Here is a 19,092-nt window from a genome sequence, read left to right on the forward strand (position 1 = left end):
GGCCAGTTTTGGCTAGAAAACAAACTAGAATTGATAGTAGAATTGATAGTGAGACATTGGCTTGCTGAAAGATTGGTTGTCATCTAAACAAGAACCAAATCCTGATCAATGACCTAGGATTTGGCATGATAAAGCTTGCTCATTATCCAAACAGCAAACAAATGCATGGCCAATTTTTTTGCCAAACATTGGCCAGAAGCAATGTTTGGCCCAGAAGCAGTCGCCTCTTAGGTAGGCCCATCTCATCTCGAATGGAAAAAAAACATTACTCGGACACGTGTAGGACAGTGCCTCTGATAACCGGGCCCGCACGTCAGCCTCTGGAGCAAGCGTGGGTAGCAACTCACGCCACGCACGAGTACCCCTGCGCCCCGGCTCCTCCTCTTCAACGATAGGCCATACAGATCACGGCCGCGGCGACCAGCGGAGATCTTAACCGGAATCCCAAACCCCCAATCCGATCTGCCGGCTTCCCCCAAAGGTAAGATCTCCCCTCGATCTCCCCGTGCTCAGCAGCCCGCATCGATCGATTTGACTGTTCCCAGCGTTTTTCCTCAATTTATTTTCTTCTGAGATTTTCGTTCGGGGTTCGGTTGGATTCGGTTGATGCAGATGGCGGCGACGTGGGTGGCGGTGCTGGCGGTGGTGCTGGTCGCGGCTGCGCAGGCGGCGGCGGGGCCGGTGACGGCGCCGGCTTTCCTCTGGGCGCCCAAGAACTACGGGTAGGTGGCTCAACCGCGCTTAATCGGTAAACCTGGGATTGGATCTCGTATGTCGGATGTGATGTGTGCTGTTGGAATTTCTTCTGGGATTTAACGTGGGATTCTGCTTCACTTGGAAACAGTCGCAGCTAGGCGGGTTAAGATGCATGAGACGCATGTGTTGTTCCTTCTTTCCCTGATAATACCAGTACGAATGTGGTTTGCTTCTTGCTATTACAACATGGAATTGATGTAACCCTCCGAGATGGTTCAAAGCATGGGATAGTCAGCTAAAGTGTGTTAATTGAAGGCCTAAGTTTGGCTCTAGGATGGCTTGTTTCGTGTTACAGAAGATAATATCTTATTGGGAGGCAGTGGTGGTGTTACCTCAAGATTGATATATACATTGTCACTAGACCCATAATATCCGTTTTTCTCTCCAACCATATGCCCGTACAGCAGCCGTAGAAAATATCATTGTTGGGCTTTTCGCAAGCACTGATTTGCTGGTGCTTATGAAAAATTTAGATTGCAGACGGTAGGGTAGGGTGGTCGGAAGAAATTTTACCTTAGTTGGCGTATTGGTGGTGATGATACCCGAGGATGGAACCCCCCTCTTTAGAACACTGCATCGAATGCTAAGAAGAATATTGATCTGTGAGTACAAACCCAGGATGAAGGAGCGATAGAACAAAAACTATGCAGTTGGCATCAGGACACGAGTGTAGTATAGAACTATTGTTCAACCTGTATGCATGCCCACTCCCTCGTTTTGTTGATACTATAGGAGAGTAGAAGGCGAGCACTATTTAGACTGAGGAAAAGTTTACACTTTTTATGTTGTACAGTGTGCACTGTGCAACATTATGGCTTCTGTCCGACATCATTATCCACTCATATTTTCTTAGATGAAATACAAACCTATACTCCCTTTTGCTCTGATTTTTGATAGATTATCTGCGGCATCTATTGGCAAAGGAACTTGAAGCCCTGAGTTCCATCAGATAGAAGAGAACGATAGCATGCCCGTCATCTGCTCTATTACCTAAGGCTGTTGCAGCATTGTTGTAGTGCATTCTAAGAAAACTTTAGCTGAAATTTGTTAGTACTAACTTAGTCTTGCCCTTTTTTTTGAATTTGTTTTGAGGAATCTTTTTGTGTGTGGCATTGTTTGACACATTTGGCCCCCTCCATGTCTATCTCCTCGCTCCACCACTGCCTGCTACCTAGGTCACATGTTACTCCCGGTTGTTTTGAATGCAGATGATGCATCTCATAATTCGCAGGTGTTCCTAAGTCCTAACCAGTCTTCCTCAGGGATCTATGTTTTTGGTTGCTTGTTCCCCAGTTCTGAGTTTACCCTGTGCTGTGGCTGGCTGCAAATCTTCCTTAACCTGCTGTTCCGGAACCCCTTACGTGACTCCTCTCTGAACTAGTTTGACACCACAACAGTGTTCATTTAGTGAAGTCCTATCCATCCAGTAACTTGTTGACTGAACCCAAATTTACCAGTTCATTTTTTATATATTCGATGAATCCCAATCTTTATTTTCAGCAAAGATACCTGGGTTAGTCTTTTATATAATGCTTACCTTCTATCTCCAGATTCTGTTCCAATGAGGCTAAAGAAGTAGTCCACTATCAGACAATCTCCCCAAATAGCTTAGCTAAATCTGTTCTTGAGGAAGGTGGTTGGTCAAACTTGGTGGTGAGTTTCCTTCCAATATCCCAATTAGTAGAACTTAAGTTGAGATCTAAATTGAAATCCTCATTCTTGGAATGCGCAAATTTAATCAATTCATAATGTTTTGGTTTTGTTGTTATTAGTGTTCAAAGGAAGGTTCTCAAAAAGATGTTGATGTTGCAGTTCTTTTTCTCGGATCAAAGGTACTTATTTGACTCCCATCCATTTGGTACTGCCATACTGTTTATGTAAGCTACCCTGTTCACCTTTCTGATATTCACTGGTTGCATTACCCTCCACCCTTTAAAAAGCCGTGCTCATAGATAATTGTGTTCTGAAACAGCTTCTCTTTGTGATATCTCGGCTCGATGTTATTGATCAATCCAAGAGGCCATTATGTTATTGAAATATCTGTTTTTGTTGATTCAGTTGACACTGACCAATGACTAATATTTCTGCCCTCAGCTACAATCATCGGACATATCTAAAGATAAGCAAGTGGACCCAGCTTTAGCAGACACGCTGAAGGTAGTCTGTCATTCTTGTCTTTTCACCCATGGTCATCGGTTTCTATGGTTTTTTCTTAGTCGAAATATAACCGAAAGCACAAATACTGTTAAATGCTTCTAATATCTGTGCCATTTTACCAGCTCTCCTTCACAAACTCCGAATTTTCTATGGCATTTCCTTATGTTGCCATGTCAGACGATGAAAAACTAGAGACCTCATTGCTATCTGGATTTGCTGAGAATTGTGAGGATGGTTCTGGAAGAAATCATATCACATACACAGACACTTGTACTGCAAGCAGTGAAGATATAAAGAACCATGAGAGCATGGATTCCATTCAAGTAAGTAATTCTCTTTTTAATTAAAAAAAGAACTTATTCCACTCTTATTTTTATATCCATTCTGTATTGACGGCATAAACATTCCAGAATTTGGTAAAGTCACGGATGGGAAACAACCCAAGTGGACAGACTGAGCTAATTGTCTTCTGTAGCGGCGGTTTCAAGGAAAACACAAAATCAGAAGGTTGGGTTTAGTAAAACAAAGGTTTGGTTCCTTCACCTGCAACTGTAGAATTCTAACCTGTGTTCTGCTTTCTTACTTCAGGGGAGTTGCTTTCCGAGCTGGTTTCTGTGCTTAACAAGGCTGAGGCTAAATATACAATTCTTTACGCTTCTCAACCATATGGTTTGTTGGAGAACCCATCCGACTTGCCATTAGCCAGGTATCTTGCAGAGAAGACCAATACTACTAAACCTGTTCTTGAGAAATGTGATGGAGAGTGCCAAACAAAATCATCTCTCCTGGAAGGATTATTTGTGGTAAGTTGTTACTTTTACTCTCTGTTTTGTTATTCATTCCATTCAGTTGACATGGGTCTTCAGCCTGTTTATTGTCCCGGTTGCAACCTCAAACTGTACTTTTAAGTTGTGACTACCATGCGAACTGCCTGTCTGCATTATCTTCTCACACCTGCGTATGTTCTGCAGGGAATAGTGCTGCTCATCGTCTTGATATCAGGACTCTGCTGTATGATGGGGATTGATACTCCGTCCAGGTTCGAGGCTCCCCAGGAGTAATCTCAGTCCAGTTCTAAAGCAGATCAGATATGGATGGCCAGTGTTTGTTAGCCTGCGCTGTGGATATAGTTAGCTTCCTTTTCGAATGCGCCTTTGCTTTGTGTATTTTACTGAGCCAAGATTTCTGTTTAGTGACCAATTTTTTGGTGTAATACTCTACTCCATACCCACGGAGATCTGAGCCTTTGCAAACTAATATATGCGCAAGGCTTGTGTTGTACCATGAGACTTCAACACTGCTTGCAGTTTTCTCTGTGAATAGCTTGGATTCAGGTGGCCAATAAGATGATGGCACTGTCCATCTAATAAAATCCTGTCATTCATCAATTATTCATGTTTGTTGATATATCAACATATAGATAATTTCAATCACATCTATTTTTGCTTTTAAGCATCATTCCTTGCTCTGCTTGCTTCATTTTAAATGATGGGACTAATTAGGCCCACTTTAACCTTTGTTTTGCTAGGTCTTGTATCTTTGCTTAGCACTCAGATCAGTAGAAAATTGGCATCTATTTGTAAATCCATACGTGTTCGATTTTGTCCTTCAAATTCAAGGAAATGCAACTGTAGCACTCAACTAGGATGGCTGAAAGAAGACTGAAATTGTCGAGCAGCACATATTGCACATAAAGCTCCGACAATAAAGCCACGTGACTTCACGAACATACCTCAGCACATATTGCACATAAAGCTCTGACAATAAAGCCATATGTGACTTCACGAACATACTTCTTTGGTGGAGTCACCAACTTACCTCTTTAGTGGGAGATCACGTGGCACGGTCGAATCCACACGGCGTGAGCCCCACCCACCACCTATCGCCTCCCTTTCTCTCCCTCACACGGGATGCTCCCCTCCCCCCTCCTCCCTTCACACCACTGCCGCACTATCCTCGCGTCCGTGTTGCCGCGGGTGCCCTCTCGTCGTGCCACCGCTTGTGCGCCTCATGTATTCGCCGTTCATCCCCATGCCACCGCGATCTTTGGCAGCGGCCAGATTTGCGAGCGCCGAGGCCTTCCCGTGGCCTAGATCCAGGCCGCCGCATCGTCCTACGTCCGGATCTGGCGGCGGTCCCCGCGTTGGCTCCTCTCCTCCCCTCATACCGCAGCCGCACTTTCCTCGTGCGTGCTGCCGTCGTGCCATCTTCGTGTCCGCGCAGCCACGGATGTCCTCTCGTCGCATGCCGTCGCTTGCGCGTCTTGTATCTTCGCAGATCTCCCCTGCGCCACATCGATCTCTGGCAGCGGCCAGATTTGCAAGCGATGGGGCCTTCCCATGGCCTAGATCCAGGCCGCCGCATCATCCTGTCCGGATCCGGCAGCCCCGCCGTCGCGGCTCGTCCCGGCGTGGTCGTCGCTTGGCGGTGGAAGCGCGGCGCAGATCAAGAAGCCACTGGGAGGCCGCCACCGCGTCGCTGCCGAAGGAGTCAACCAGTGCCGGTGGATTAGAATGCCAGTAAAGGTATTTTTCATGAAAAAAATAATCTAATGATCATGTTTTTGATTTATTTTCAGCCGATTAATTAGTCAAAATTTCACTGACCTATTATGGAAGTTTCACAACAGGGCTTGTGTGTGTAACCTCATCTATTTTTTTGACCGAAGGTACATACGTAGTAACTTCTTTTGTGGATACAAGCTGTGACGTTCACGACTACCCACCGTGTGCAAATCGTACAAAATTTGCACCGGCTTTGGATGCAGAATCGAAAGATGCCCAAATGCAGGTATGTATGCGTTTCCTTCAAACCCTTACGTATTTCCTTTCAAACTTAACTTCGATCACTTTGAGAATTTTCCAGTTTACTGTCTGGAAGTGGATATTGGCTAGATCTTGGCTAGTGATGGATCCAGGGGCTAGTGAATTAGTGATAGAGCTGTGTGGGCACTTGTCCCCACTTCTTCTTTTTTTTTGACCCATTTGTATTTGGCCCGTTAAGAGCTGCGTGGGCACTTGTCCCCACTGGATTTTTTGGCCCATTTGTATTTGGCCCATGTATAAAAAGCATGATCTCACTCAGCCCATAAAAATGCCCCACTGAGCCCATTTTGTATTCCACCGTTAGGCCCCCTCTCGTTTTTTCCTAAAAAAAAAGGCCCCCTCTCGGTTTCTCTCTTGTGTCCTTCAATTCGATCAAGCATTAATTAGTACAGCCTCGATCTTGGCTAGTGATCTTTTTTCGGGCCGTTAATTAATTGATGAATTCCAGCAGCAGGTTTATAATTGGCCAGTGATTTTTTTTCCCACGTGGATCGAATGCATGCACGTACGTGCTTTTCTGCTGATGAACGGTGAAAGCTATAGGCAGCTCCTGAATTACCCTAACTTGTGCGCCAAGAATACAAGATGTAGCTAGCTTGGTTCCACACTCGGTTAATTAGTGACAAACATTCATTTGAGTGGTGGTAGAGATCAGCCGTTTCCTAGTCTTGATAGAAGAACCTATTTCTCCTGTCAAGTCGAGCTAGCTAGGTTGGTTATCTATCTATCTATAGGTTAATGACTCCCTAGAGCACGTCCAATAATCAACAAGCAACATTTTGTTCGTAATTTTTACAAGAAGTGAAAGTTAATTAGGACGAACTCAGCAAAGACATCTTATGTTAGACCAAGTATATATATTGCAGTTTTCCCATGCATATATGCGGGTGCCACATGTTATCCAATGTACTGAAACGTGCAGTCATTTTATGCTTATAAACTTCCATAATTTTCATATCTGTCTATGCGTACCGCCCCTCATCCTTATCGCTCCACCTTCCTATACCTCGTCCCTCTATTCCGCGCCGCCCTCTCTCGTACGCCTCATCCCCTTCTCCGACCAGCCACCCTCGTTGTCGCGTTCCACCGCCCTTCAAGCTCCCAATCCGCCGCCGCATCTATCCTCCCAGTCTGCCGCCTTTGACGGGAATGATCGAGGCCGAAGCTGGCATGGAGGCATTTTTTTTGTCCTCGAAGGCCTAGATGGCCAGGTGGCGGCCGCTCATCACGATTTGGGATGTTTTTCATGGATGGGGACCAGGATGCCATGCTCATTACTAAGGTGTTTTGTTCAATCATGAAAATGGCTATGCTCTTTTATTTTGTTCAAGATATGTTAACGCATGCTTCTATGTTTCCTTGTGGTCGAATTTTTTTTATGTATGCATATTCATGATTATGCATGAATTGTTGGTTTATAATCTAAAATGTATAAATTTATATCATGTGTTTTTTTGTGTGTGTTCTGAAATATAATTAATGTATGTTGTGGGAAAATATTGATGAATTGCTGGATCTAAGACGTGAATGTTTATAATTTATAAAATTTTTTGGAAGTAATCGAAAATACGAAGCGCGTAATAATTTTCTTTAAATTCATGTAATGAAGGGTGTGTTCGGCAGACGAGGAAAACGGAGATGGATCAATCTGGCTGTGAGGAGCTCGTCTCGCTCGAGGAGGCCACGATGGCTGACCCATAGGCTAGGCCAATTGGCTTAATGGGCTTCTGGCCCAACAACGATGCAGAGCAGTACCAAACGTTTCTAACTCTACCTGAGATGCTGGAATGGAGATGGGAACCTGGATCGGTGGAGTTTTAGAGGAGCGGACTACTTACGAACACACCCTAAAGTTCATGAATTTCCAATTCCCGAGCTTGCCTGCTCGCCCTGCCAGTTCAGATGGGAACCCTTGGATTGGGTCTAGCCATGGGGGGCGTACGACCCAGTCATGTAAGATTTTTTCTCTCTCCATATGTCGGCTGATGAACGCGACAAAGTTTCATATATACTTCAAATAATGGTACAATTTCAAATTAACGGCTGGGCCGGGTTTATAGATTTAGGCAACCGAGAACTAGTAAAAAACATGAACTATACAACATGTATGGAAAGCATCAAGACAACATCATATTATTGTAATTAAGCAACAACACAATTATATAACTGACAGGAAACAACATGACATTTGACAAGAAGCCTAAAACAAATTTAACACGGTCCAATGATGATCTATCCATGCAATAATAAAACAACTAATGAAGTAATAAACCGATTAACATAAGCGACGAAACTGCATGCCACCCACACTTAGAGGCTAATTAAACTCAATGAAGCTGGATCACTAGTGCAGCCGACCACCAAAATCCTTAGCAGCACCAGCGGCAACATCAGGAGCATAAACCCCATAACTAGGATATCCACCATCGTTGTAAATCTCCATAGTGCTCTGCTGCGGGGAAGGAAGGCTGGCGATCGCAGCCGCCGAGCTAGGCAGCAGACTGCCCATTGTCGGCGTCACACCAGAGCTCGGCCCAGCCCCACTCAGGAGCCCTCCTAGGGCATCTGCCATTACCGCCTGCTCCTCTTGCAGGCTAATGCCATTGAAGAAGCTTCTTCCAAGTCCCACCCCATAGTTAGGCAGATTCTGCCGCACATTCCATGAGGAGCCGGCACCGGCACCATTGCTGCTTCCCGGGACTGAGCTGGCGGCCATGGTGGTGGCGTTGGCCGACTGGTGAATGCTACTAATTGCCACGTTAACATTATTGGTCAAGCTTGGCATGATCATACCCGTGGGGTTGACGACGAAGCTTGGCATCCCAGCTGTAGTGGGAACGGTGTAGGAGTAGCAGCCCATGTTGTACGGGGGCAGCGCGTCGATAGTGCCGGCATTCGTTGTCGTGTTGGCCTCCGGCAGCTGGTGGTTCTCATTCAGCTGGTAGCTTGTGAACGGATCCAAGTCCTTGATGTAGTCGAGGAGCTCTTGGTCGAGCTCAGGGATGGAGTCCAACTCCAGGTCGTAGCCCTCAACGCCGCTCAGGTCCAGCTCGCCGCTGGCACCGACGTCGAGTTCATCGGCTCCGACGGAGTCAGGGTTCTCCAGGGGGTTCGAATCAGCTTCCCATTCGCCCTTGTTGAACACCTTGCAGACTACCCATTCGTCCTAAAACCAACACCGATTCAAACAAGAGAACACAAACACGAATCAAATCTAATTAAACCGCATGCTCTAATGAAAATCTGAGTCATCAACAGTTCATACGATACATACCTTTTGACCGTTGACGATCACCCAGTCTCTCGTCCTCCCGTGGAGGCGGAACTCATGCATCACCCAGTCTGTCTTCACTCCAGCTGGGGCCCTCCCCATGTAGAACACGAGGGACTTCTTCATCCCTATAAGCTCCCTGGTGCATTCGCCAAAGATATCCTTGTCTCTCCCCGTCGACTTCCAGTACCCCTCCTTGGTGGCCCGATTCGCCCGTGAGCTCGTCGGGTACTTGAGCCCCTTCGGCACAAAGAAGTACCACTCCTTCTCCCCCATCCTAGCCTCGCCTGCTCCCATTTTTCCCATACACAGCAGGTCAGATATCAAACAAGATATATCAGCAATTCAGAAGAACAAGAAGATGTTGGTGATCACTTACTTGGAAGGTCCCGGGGCTCACATGAGTAGATGTCGACCACGGTAACGGCGCGGCAGGCGAAGGCTGGGTAGAGGACCTTGGGGAGCAGGTAATGGACAATTACCTCCTCGTCCGTTGGGTGGAACCTAAAGCCCGGAGGCAGCGACAACCCTCCTCCTGCTACCCTGCCGCCGTCGTGTTGCTTGGACGACAACATGTTGGTCTCTCTCTCTCTCTCAATGAAACAGGCGAGCTTTCTTTGCTTTGGATCGATGGATGGGAAAGGTTGAGGTGAGGAAGAAGAGGAAGGGGAGGGGATTTTATAGTGAGTCGGACCAAGTAGAATTAACTAGGTGTAATTAATGTCAAGATATCATGAGTAGATGTTAATTACTTTGCTGTTTAATAACGAGAGGGTGGACGGTAATCTTCCTGCTATAAAACCCAGAAATTATTTAATGGTAGCATTAATAATTGCCAAAAAATGGTACTTCCTCCGATCCAAATAATTGCCGCAACTTCTAGATACGCATGTATCTATACATTGAAACGCGTCTAGATACATGCATATTTATACGAAACTGCGACGGTTTATTTGGATAGGAGGAAGTAGCATTAATTTGCTCTATTAAATAGTATCTAATTTTATGTGTACCTCTTGCTTTGGATAGGTACCAAAGATATGTGTGGCATTAAAAAATTGATTAATTAATTTTCTCAGTACGCGCGTACCAAAATATGTGACATTAATTAAGTTGTGGAGGAAATCTGGCCGCCGCCACCCTAGCTAGCCTCCCAATCCGCATCCGTCACAGATCTAATGCCCACACTTTGCTTGTGCATGCTCTGAGATCCTCGCTGAGCGCAGTTGTGAGGCTGTGATCCGTAGGTACATGTCAACTCTACAGTGTTGCTACAGTACTACTACGATGCGCATTGCACAATGCATCTGCAGTGCAAACTAGCTAGCTTTGTAGTGTTTATTTACCGGGGAAAGCTAGCGCTTTGGTGTTGCTACGGTGTTATAGAGTGCTATAGTATATGCAGAGTGTTTCGCGGCAAATTTGCTATGGCCGCCCCATCTCTACTCACCCATGTACAATAGCGTCAACGGTTTACTGACCCTGTAGCTAGTTACTACCGAAGAACTTGATAACTACTACTAACAAAAAACCTGAAACTACCATAATATATGACTTGATGGCTATATATTACCAAATAACATGGCATCTATTTCCAAACAACCTGATAATTGTATCGACATAACCTACTAGTTGTTCCCAAAAAAATCTGCTATGTAGTTCTATCCTAAAAACCAAGTTTGAATTAAGATGAATGTTATTCTACGATTTTCTGGATGTGATAATCTTTTGCTTAAGTACATGTATAATACACACTTTTGTGCCTATTGGATGTAGTTCTAAAAATGGTAAGATGCACGTTTTCTCACTTAGGTAAATGTGTAATACACTTTCTCTCACTTAGATAAATGTGTAATACACTTTCTCAGCTCCGGCAAAGTCCGAGATCGCCGAGGGGTTGGCAGCACCTTCTTGTCCTGTACATGAACTTTTTTATCCAATCTAATCGAATGGCAATCTGCTGTCCATTTTTTCTGAATAATAAAGATTCCATTTTATCTCTCAGAAACAAAGTAGCGGCGATCATCTGGAGACATGGGGCAGTCTGGAGGCCCACCAAGCGCCCTTGTTGAACATCTTGCAAACAACCTATTCGTCCAGAAACCAACGTCGATCCAGACAAAAGAGCTAGCACACATAAAAAATCAAATCATATTAAACCACATGATCTAATTAAAATCTAAATCATCAACAGTTCTGTTCATATAATAGGTACCTTGGCATTGTTGACGATTTGGTCTCTGGTCCTGCCGTGGAGGCGGAACTCAGCATCACCCAGTCAGACTTGACCCCAGCCGGCGCCCTCCCTATGTAGAACACTAGGGACTTCTTCATCCCCACAAGCTCCACGTCGCCTTCCGGTACCCCTCCCTGGTGGCTCAGTTCGCCCGTGAGCCCGTCTGGTACTTCAGCCCCTTCTTCATGAAGAAGTACCACTCCTTCTCCCCCATCCTAGCCTTGCTGCTCCATTTTTCCCACCCACAATAACAACATATATATATATATATATATATCGAACAAGAGATAGATCATTGACAATGACAGTTCAGATGGAGAACAAGAAGATGTTGACCACTTACTTGATGTCGCAGGGCTTGCAGGAGTAGATGTTGACCATGGTGTAATATATGTAAATGTGTAAATATGCGCAAGGTTTGTGTTGTACTATGAGACTTCAACACTGCTTGCAGTTTTCTCTGTGAATAGTTTGGGTTCAGGTGGCCAATAAAATGATGGCACTGTCCATCTAATAAAATCTTGTCATTTGGTCAATTATTCATGTTTGTTAATGTATCAACATATACATAATTTCAATCACATATATTTTTGGGTTGATTGCGACACAATGCCACTTTTGAAGCTTTCTTCATTACTCTAGATTACACTGCAGGTGAGGGTGTAACTGTCAGGTAGCCTTACTGAGCAAGTGTTACATGATTGGAGCGATTGCTCGGCTTGCTCCATTTTAAATGATGGACTAATTAGGCTCACTTTAACCTTTGTTCTGCTCGGTCTTGTATCTTTTCTTAGCACTAAGATCAGCAGAAAATTGTGGCATCTATTTGTAAATCTATAAGTGTCAGACTTTGTCCTTCAAATTCAAGAAAATGCAACTGAAATTTCTTGAGCATATTGTATCACTCAACTAGGATCGCTGAAAGCAGACTTAAATTAGAAGGCACGTGACTTCACCAACTTACCTCTTTTGTGGAAGACCGCAGTTCATGAGCTTACCTCTTTGGTGGAGACCACACGGCGCGGTCGAATCAACGCACAACCTTGTGAGCCCCACCCACCACCCCTAACCTACCGCCTCCCTCTCTCTCTCACCCTCTCATGTTTCCCATGCTGTCTCCTCTCCTCCCCCCTCATACCGCCGCCGCGCTCTCCTTGTGGGCGCCGCCACCGTTATATCCTCACGTACGCGCCGTGGTGGCTGCCCTCTTGTCATGCCACCGCTCACGCGCCTTGTGTCTTTGCAGATCTCCCCCGAGCCACCGCGATGTTGACCACGGTGAAAGCAAGGGAGGCGAAGGCCGGGTTGAGGAACTTAGGAGCAGGTAGTGAATGATTACCCCCTCGTCCGTGGTGTGGAACCTGAACCCCGGAGGCAGCGACAACCCTCAATTTGGTAAATGTGTAATACACTTTTTCTCATTGAGGTAAATGTGTAATACACTTTCTCAACTCTGGGGGAGGGGGTCACAGCAGCTTCCTGTCCGCCCTTGTCGAACACCTTGCATACCACCCATTCGTACGCTTTATCCCTCTTCTCCAACCGGCCACCCTCTCGTCGCCGTCTTCCACCGCCCTTCAAGCTCCCAATCCACCGCCACCCCTATCCTCTCAGTCCGCCGCCTTCACGGATCCATTGCCGCCTTCGACGGAAATGAGGCCGAAACTGATGTGGAGGCATTTTTGTTGGCCTGGAAGGCCTATATGGCCAGGTGGCCACCGCTCATCATGATTGGGGATGTTTTTCATGGATGGGGGCCGGGATGCCGCGTTCATTACTGAGGTGTTTTGTACAATCATGAAAATGGCTATGCTCTTTTATTTTGTTCTAGATATATATGTGAAGAACGAATGCTTTTGTGTTTCCTTGTGATAGAAGAATATTTATGTATGAAATATTCATGATTATGCATGAATTCTTGGTTTGTAATCCAAAATGTATAAATTTCTATCATGCTTTTTTCTGTGTTCTGAAATATAATGTATGTTGTGGGAAAATACTTATAAATTGCTGGATCTACGACGTGAATGCTTATGATATTTTGGAAATAATCGAAAATAAGAAGCGCGTAATAATTTTCTTTAAATGAAAATGGCTATGCTCTTTTATTTTGTTCAAGATATGTTAACGCATGCTTCTATGTTTCCTTGTGGTCGAAAAATATTTATGTATGCATATTCATGATTATGCATGAATTATTGGTTTATAATCTAAAATGTATAAATTTCTATCATGCTTTTTTGTGTGTGTTCTGAAATATAATGTAGGTTGTGGGGAAATATTGATGAATTGCTGGATCTAAGACGTGAATGTTTATAATTTTTTGGAAGTAATCGAAAATAAGAAGCGTGTAATAATTTTCTTTAACTTCATGTAATGAAGGGTGTGTTCGGCAGACGAGGAGAACGGAGATGGATCAATCTGGCTGCGAGGAGCTTGTCTCGCTCGAGGAGGCCACGATGGCCGACCCATAGGCTGGGCCAATTGGCTTAATGGGCTTCTGGCCCAACAACGACGCAGAGCAGTACCGAATGTTTCTAACTCTACCTGAGATGCTGGAATGGAGATGGGAACCTGGATCGGTGGAGTTTTAGAGGAGCGGACTACTTACGAACACACCCTAAAGTTCATGAATTTCCAATTCCCGAGCTTGCCTGCTCGCCCTGCCAGTTCAGATGGGGACCCTTGGATTGGGTCCAGCCATGGGGGGCATACGACCCAGTCATGTAAGATTTTTTCTCTCTCCATATTTCGGCTGATGAACGCGACAAAGTTTCATATATACTTCAAATAATGGTACAATTTCAAATTAACGGCTGGGCCGGGTTTATAGATTTAGGCAACCGAGAACTAGTAAAAAACATGAACTATACAACATGTATGGAAAGCATCAAGACAACATCATATTATTGTAATTAAGCAACAACACAATTATATAACTGACAGGAAACAACATGACATTTGACAAGAAGCCTAAAATAAATTTAACACGGTCCAATGATGATCTATCCATGCAATAATAAAACAACTAATGAAGTAATGAACTGATTAACATAAGCGACGAAACTGCTTGCCACTCACACTTAGAGGCTAATGAAACTCGACCACTGGTGCAGCCGACCACCAAAATACTTAGCAGCACCAGCGGCAGCATGACGAGCAGGAGCATAAATCACATAACTAGGATATCCACCATCGTTGTAAATCTCCATATTGATCTGCAGCAGGGGAGGAAGGCCGGTGATCGCAGCCAATGAGCTAGGCAGCAGACTACCCATTGCCGGCATCACACCATAGCTCGGTCCAGCTCCGCTGAGGAGTCCTCCTAGGGCATCTACCATGATCGCCTGCTCCTCTTGCAGTCTAATGCCATCGAAGAAGCTCCTTCCAAGTCCCACTCCCATCCCATAGCTAGTTAGGCAGATTCTGCAGCACATTCCCTAAGGAGACGGCACCGGCACCACTGTTGCTTCCCGGGACTGAGCTAGCGGCAGTGTTGGCCGCCTGCTGAATGCTACTAATTTCCACGTTAACATTATTGGCTAAGCTTGGCATGATCATACCCGTGGGGTTCAGGACGAAGCTTGGCATCCCAACCCTCACTTAGGTAAATGCATGTGTAGTACACGTTTTCTCACTTAGGTAAATGTGTAGTGCACTTTCTCGCTCCGGCGGAGTCCAAGTTTGCCACAACCTCCCTGGTGCCTCCGCCAAAGAAACCCCAGTCTCTCCCCTTCGCCTTCAAGTACCCCTACCAGGTGGCCCAATTTGCCCGCGAGCCCGTCGGGTACTTGAGCCCCTTCTGCACGAAGAAGTACCAGTCCTTCTCCCTCATCATAACCTTGTCACTCCATTTTTCCCACACACAGCAACAACATATATCAAACAAGAGATAGATCATCAACAATTAATGGCAGTTCAGATGGAGAACAAGAAAATGGTTGATCACTTACTTGAGAGGCCGCGCGGCTCGCAGGAGTAGATGTTGACCACAGTGAAAGCGAGGGAGTCGAAGGCCGGGTGAGGAACTTAGGAGCAGGTAGTGGACGATTACCTCCTCGTCCGTGGTGTGGAACCTGAACCCCGGAGGCAGCAACATCCCTCAATTTGGTAAATGCGTGTAATACACGTTTTCTCATTGAGGTAAATGTGTAATACACTTTCTCAACTCCAGCGGAGTCCGAGTTTGCCGGGGGAGGGGGGGGGGGGGTGTCGCAACAGCTTCATGTCCGCCATTGTTGAACACCTTGCAAACCACCCATTCGTCCTGAAACCAACGGCGATCCAGACAAGAGCGCGCACACACAAAAATGAAAACTTATTAAACCACACGTTCTAATTAAAATATGAATCATCAACAGTTCAGTTCATATCATACGTACCGTGGCACTATTGACGATCTGGTCTTTGGTCCTGCCATGGAGGCGGAACTCACGCATCACCCAAGCAGTCTAATAACCCCAGCAGGCGTTCTCCTCGTGTAGAACACTAGGGTCTTCTTCATCCCCATTTGCCTTTGACAAAGAAACCCTTGTCTCTCCCTGCCACCTTCCAGTACCCCTGCCTGCTGCCCGCGAGCCTGTCAGGTACTTGAGCCCTTCTGCACAAAGAAGTGCCACTCCTTCTCCCCCATCCTAGCCTTGGCTGCTCCATTTTTCCCACACACAACAATAACAGATATCAAACAAGAGATAGATCATCGACAATGACAGTACAGATGGAGAACAAGAAGATGGTCGATCACTTACTTGGGAGTTCGGGGGGACTCGCAGGAGTAGATGTTGACCATGGACATAGTGAGGGAGGCGAAGGCCAGGCTAAGGAAGTTAGGGAGTAGGTAGTGAACGATTACCGCGGTGGAACCTGAACCGCGGAGGCAGCGACAAGCCTCACTTAGGTAAATGTGTAATGCACCATTTCTCACTTAGGTAAATGTGTAATGCACTTTCTCATCTCCGGCGAAGTCCGAGTTCATCAGGGGGTTAGCAGCAGCTTCCTTGTAATCAGGTCGTGAGTTTTGAGTTCAGAGAAATAAAGAAAAGAGGGTACGTCACGTGCCCTTGGCAATAATCCGGTGATTATCTTGTGACTCTTCATGTGATTGATCCTTGGGCAAATCCCAACATTTGGTATCAGAGTGAGGTCAAAAATTTGAAGGCGAGCTTGCCCCGGGGAGGCGATGTGCTAGCGCCTCGGGGCGGGCAACGGCGGTGGAGCGGCGTCCGTGGATCAGGGTGGCGATCTGCTATTGTGCAACAGAGTAGCGTGGAGTAGATTGGATCGAGTTGTCATCGAGGTGGGCCGATCTTCCAGTAACGGGAGATCATAATACTGATCGCCGGAAAGTACTCGGCATCAGGGCAAACTATCATCGGCAAGCTCATTGAAGAGTTATGCGTGTCCAGATCAATGTCTGTGAGTCGTGATTGTGTCCAAGTGCTCGTCGGTGTGAGGCTCTATTGCAGTGGAAGCATGTCACGGTCGAAGTTGTCCGGTATGGTGTGTCATCGGAGCAAGAGATCGACGTGCGTGCAGACAAGGTGGCATGTGCTCATCTGCGTGTCTTGGCGAGAAGATCAAGCTTGGCATGTAGTGGGACCATGACCAGTTTAGTTGAGTTCCTGCGTGAGATTAATGTTGTGTCTAATCTACACATAGCACGCGAGATGTGTCCGCGTGGGCTGGTAGTCCGGATCATGCGTTGAGTTGAGACGACGAGTCGTGAAGCTGAAGAGAGAGCCAAAAGCAGGAGGAGCATGGAAGACGTCAACTTCAAGATTAGGGAGAGATTGTTAGGATAATCTTGAGTTTGAGTCTAGCTAGGCGCATGTGTTCGTGTCCTCAGATTAGGAGTGTGTCCATGCGTGAGTTAGTGTTCGTGTGCATGTGTGGTTCAGCGTGGGTCTCTGTGTTCGAGTAGAATTAGTAGTCCGTGTGGTGTTAGACCTCTTGTCCTAGTGGTGTTTGAGTGATGTAGCTAGCTTGGTTCTGTGTATATATATACAGACCAAGGCAACACCTTGTAATCAGGTCGTGAGTTTTGAGTTCAGAGAAATAAAGAAAAGAGGATACGTCACGTGCCCATGGCAATAATCCGGTGATTATCGTGTGAGCGTGGGAATCGTTATGTGATTTATCCTTGGGCAAATCCCAACAGTCCGCCCTTGTTGAACACCTTGCAAACCACCACATTCGTCCTAAAACCAACACCGACCCAGACAAAGAGCACACACGAATTAAATCTAATTAAACCACATGCTCTAATGAAAATCTGAATCGTCAACAGTTCATACGATACTTACCTTGGGACCGTTGACGATCTGGTTTTCGTCCTGCCGTGGAGGCACTCATGCATCACCCAGTCAGTCTTCACTCCAAAAGGTGCCCTCCCCATGTAGAACACCAGGGACTTCTTCATCCCCACAAGCTCCCTGGTGCCTCCGCCAAGGATACCCATGTCTCTCCCCGTCACCTTCCAGTACCCCTCCCTGGTGGCCCGGTTCGCCCGTGAGCCTGTCGGGTACTTCAGCCCCTTCTGCACGAAGAAGTACCACTCCTCTCCCCCATCCTACCCTTGCTTGTTTCATTTTTCCCACACGCAGCAGGTCAGATATCAACCAAGAGATATATCAGGGAGGTCACGGGGCTCGCATGAGTAGATGTTTGACCATGGTGGGGTTGACGACGAAGCTTGGCATCCCAGATGTAGTGGGAACGAAGTATGAGTAGCAGTCCATGTGGTATGGCGGCGGTGCGTCGACGGTGGCGGCGTTTGTCGTCATTTTGACCTCCGGCAGCTGGTGGTTCTTATTCAGCTGGTAGCTCGTGAACGGATCCACGTCCTTGATGAGTCGAGGAGCTCTTGGCCGAGCTCGGGGATGGAGTCCAACTCCAGGTTGTAGCCCTCAATGCCGCTCTGGTCCAGCTCGCCGCTGGCGTCGACGTCGAGTTCATCAGCTCCGGCGGAGTCAGAGTTCGCCAGGGCATTCGCAGCAGCTTCGCATTCATCCTTGTTGGACCACCCCATTCGTCCTGAAACCAACACCGGCCTAGACAAAAGCACACAAACAAAAAAAATCTTATTAATTAAACCACATACTCTAATTATCTGAATCATCAACAATTTTCATATCATACGTACCTTGGCACTGGTAACATTTTACTGACAACCTGATAATTGAATCGACATAACCTTGTCCTTTGGTCAATTAATAAAATCTTGTCATTTGGTCAATTATTCATGTTTGTTGATATATCAATATATAGATATTTCAATCACATCTATTTTTGGGTTGGGGACACAATGCCACTTTTGAAGCATCGTTCATTTCTCTAGATTACACTGGTGAGGGTGTAACTGTCAGGTAGCCTTACTGAGCAAGTGATTAATTACATGATTGAAGCGTATTGCTCTGCTTGCTTCATTTTAAATGATGGGACTAATTAGGTCCACTTTAACCTTTGTTTTGTTAGGTCTTGTATCTTTGCTTAGCACTGAGATCAGTAGAAAATTGTGGCATGTATTCATAAATCTATGTATGTCCGATTGTGTCCTCCAAATTCAAGGAAATGCGAGTGGAATTTCTTGAGCATATTGTATCACTCAACTAGGATCGCTGAAAGCAGACTTAAATTGTCAAGGCAGCACATATTGCATATAACTGTACGACAATAAAGCCACGTGATTTCACCAACATACTTTGGTGGGAGTCACCAACTTACCTCTTTAGTGGGAGACCGCGCGGCGCGGTCGAATCCACGCGTATCCGCATGATCCCCACCCACCACCCTAACCTATTGCCTCCCCCCCCCCCCTCCCCCTCACACCGCTGCCGCTCTCTCCTCGC

The 19,092-nt window shown here is 46.1% G+C and overlaps 3 protein-coding genes across 3 annotated transcripts; 1 reads left to right on the forward strand and 2 right to left on the reverse strand.

Moving 5' to 3' along the window:
- The first annotated feature begins 325 nt into the window (after positions 1–325).
- Positions 326–4,304, forward strand: LOC100822594. The gene is made up of 9 exons (XM_003578955.4): positions 326–481; positions 613–722; positions 2,307–2,409; positions 2,529–2,588; positions 2,851–2,913; positions 3,036–3,236; positions 3,324–3,420; positions 3,502–3,716; positions 3,885–4,304. Exons 2-9 carry the CDS (start codon positions 613–615, stop codon positions 3,972–3,974), a joined length of 939 nt encoding a protein of 312 aa, XP_003579003.1. The 5' UTR covers positions 326–481; the 3' UTR covers positions 3,975–4,304.
- A 3,733-nt stretch (positions 4,305–8,037) lies between these two features.
- On the reverse strand, positions 8,038–9,711 carry LOC112272319 (NAC domain-containing protein 77-like). The gene is made up of 3 exons (XM_024462750.1): positions 9,389–9,711; positions 9,013–9,296; positions 8,038–8,904 (listed from the first exon to the last, which is right to left on the reverse strand). The coding sequence occupies exons 1-3, from the start codon at positions 9,582–9,584 to the stop codon at positions 8,083–8,085; spliced, it is 1,302 nt and encodes a 433-aa protein (XP_024318518.1). The 5' UTR covers positions 9,585–9,711; the 3' UTR covers positions 8,038–8,082.
- Positions 9,712–14,996: 5,285 nt separating this feature from the next.
- On the reverse strand, positions 14,997–18,027 carry LOC104585210 (NAC domain-containing protein 21/22-like). The gene is made up of 3 exons (XM_010241245.1): positions 17,914–18,027; positions 17,548–17,813; positions 14,997–15,093 (listed from the first exon to the last, which is right to left on the reverse strand). The coding sequence occupies exons 1-3, from the start codon at positions 18,025–18,027 to the stop codon at positions 14,997–14,999; spliced, it is 477 nt and encodes a 158-aa protein (XP_010239547.1).
- Positions 18,028–19,092: the final 1,065 nt, after the last annotated feature.

Source organism: Brachypodium distachyon, chromosome 4 (genome assembly GCF_000005505.3).
Source record: "Brachypodium distachyon strain Bd21 chromosome 4, Brachypodium_distachyon_v3.0, whole genome shotgun sequence".
Taxonomy (NCBI): Eukaryota; Viridiplantae; Streptophyta; class Magnoliopsida; order Poales; family Poaceae; genus Brachypodium; species Brachypodium distachyon.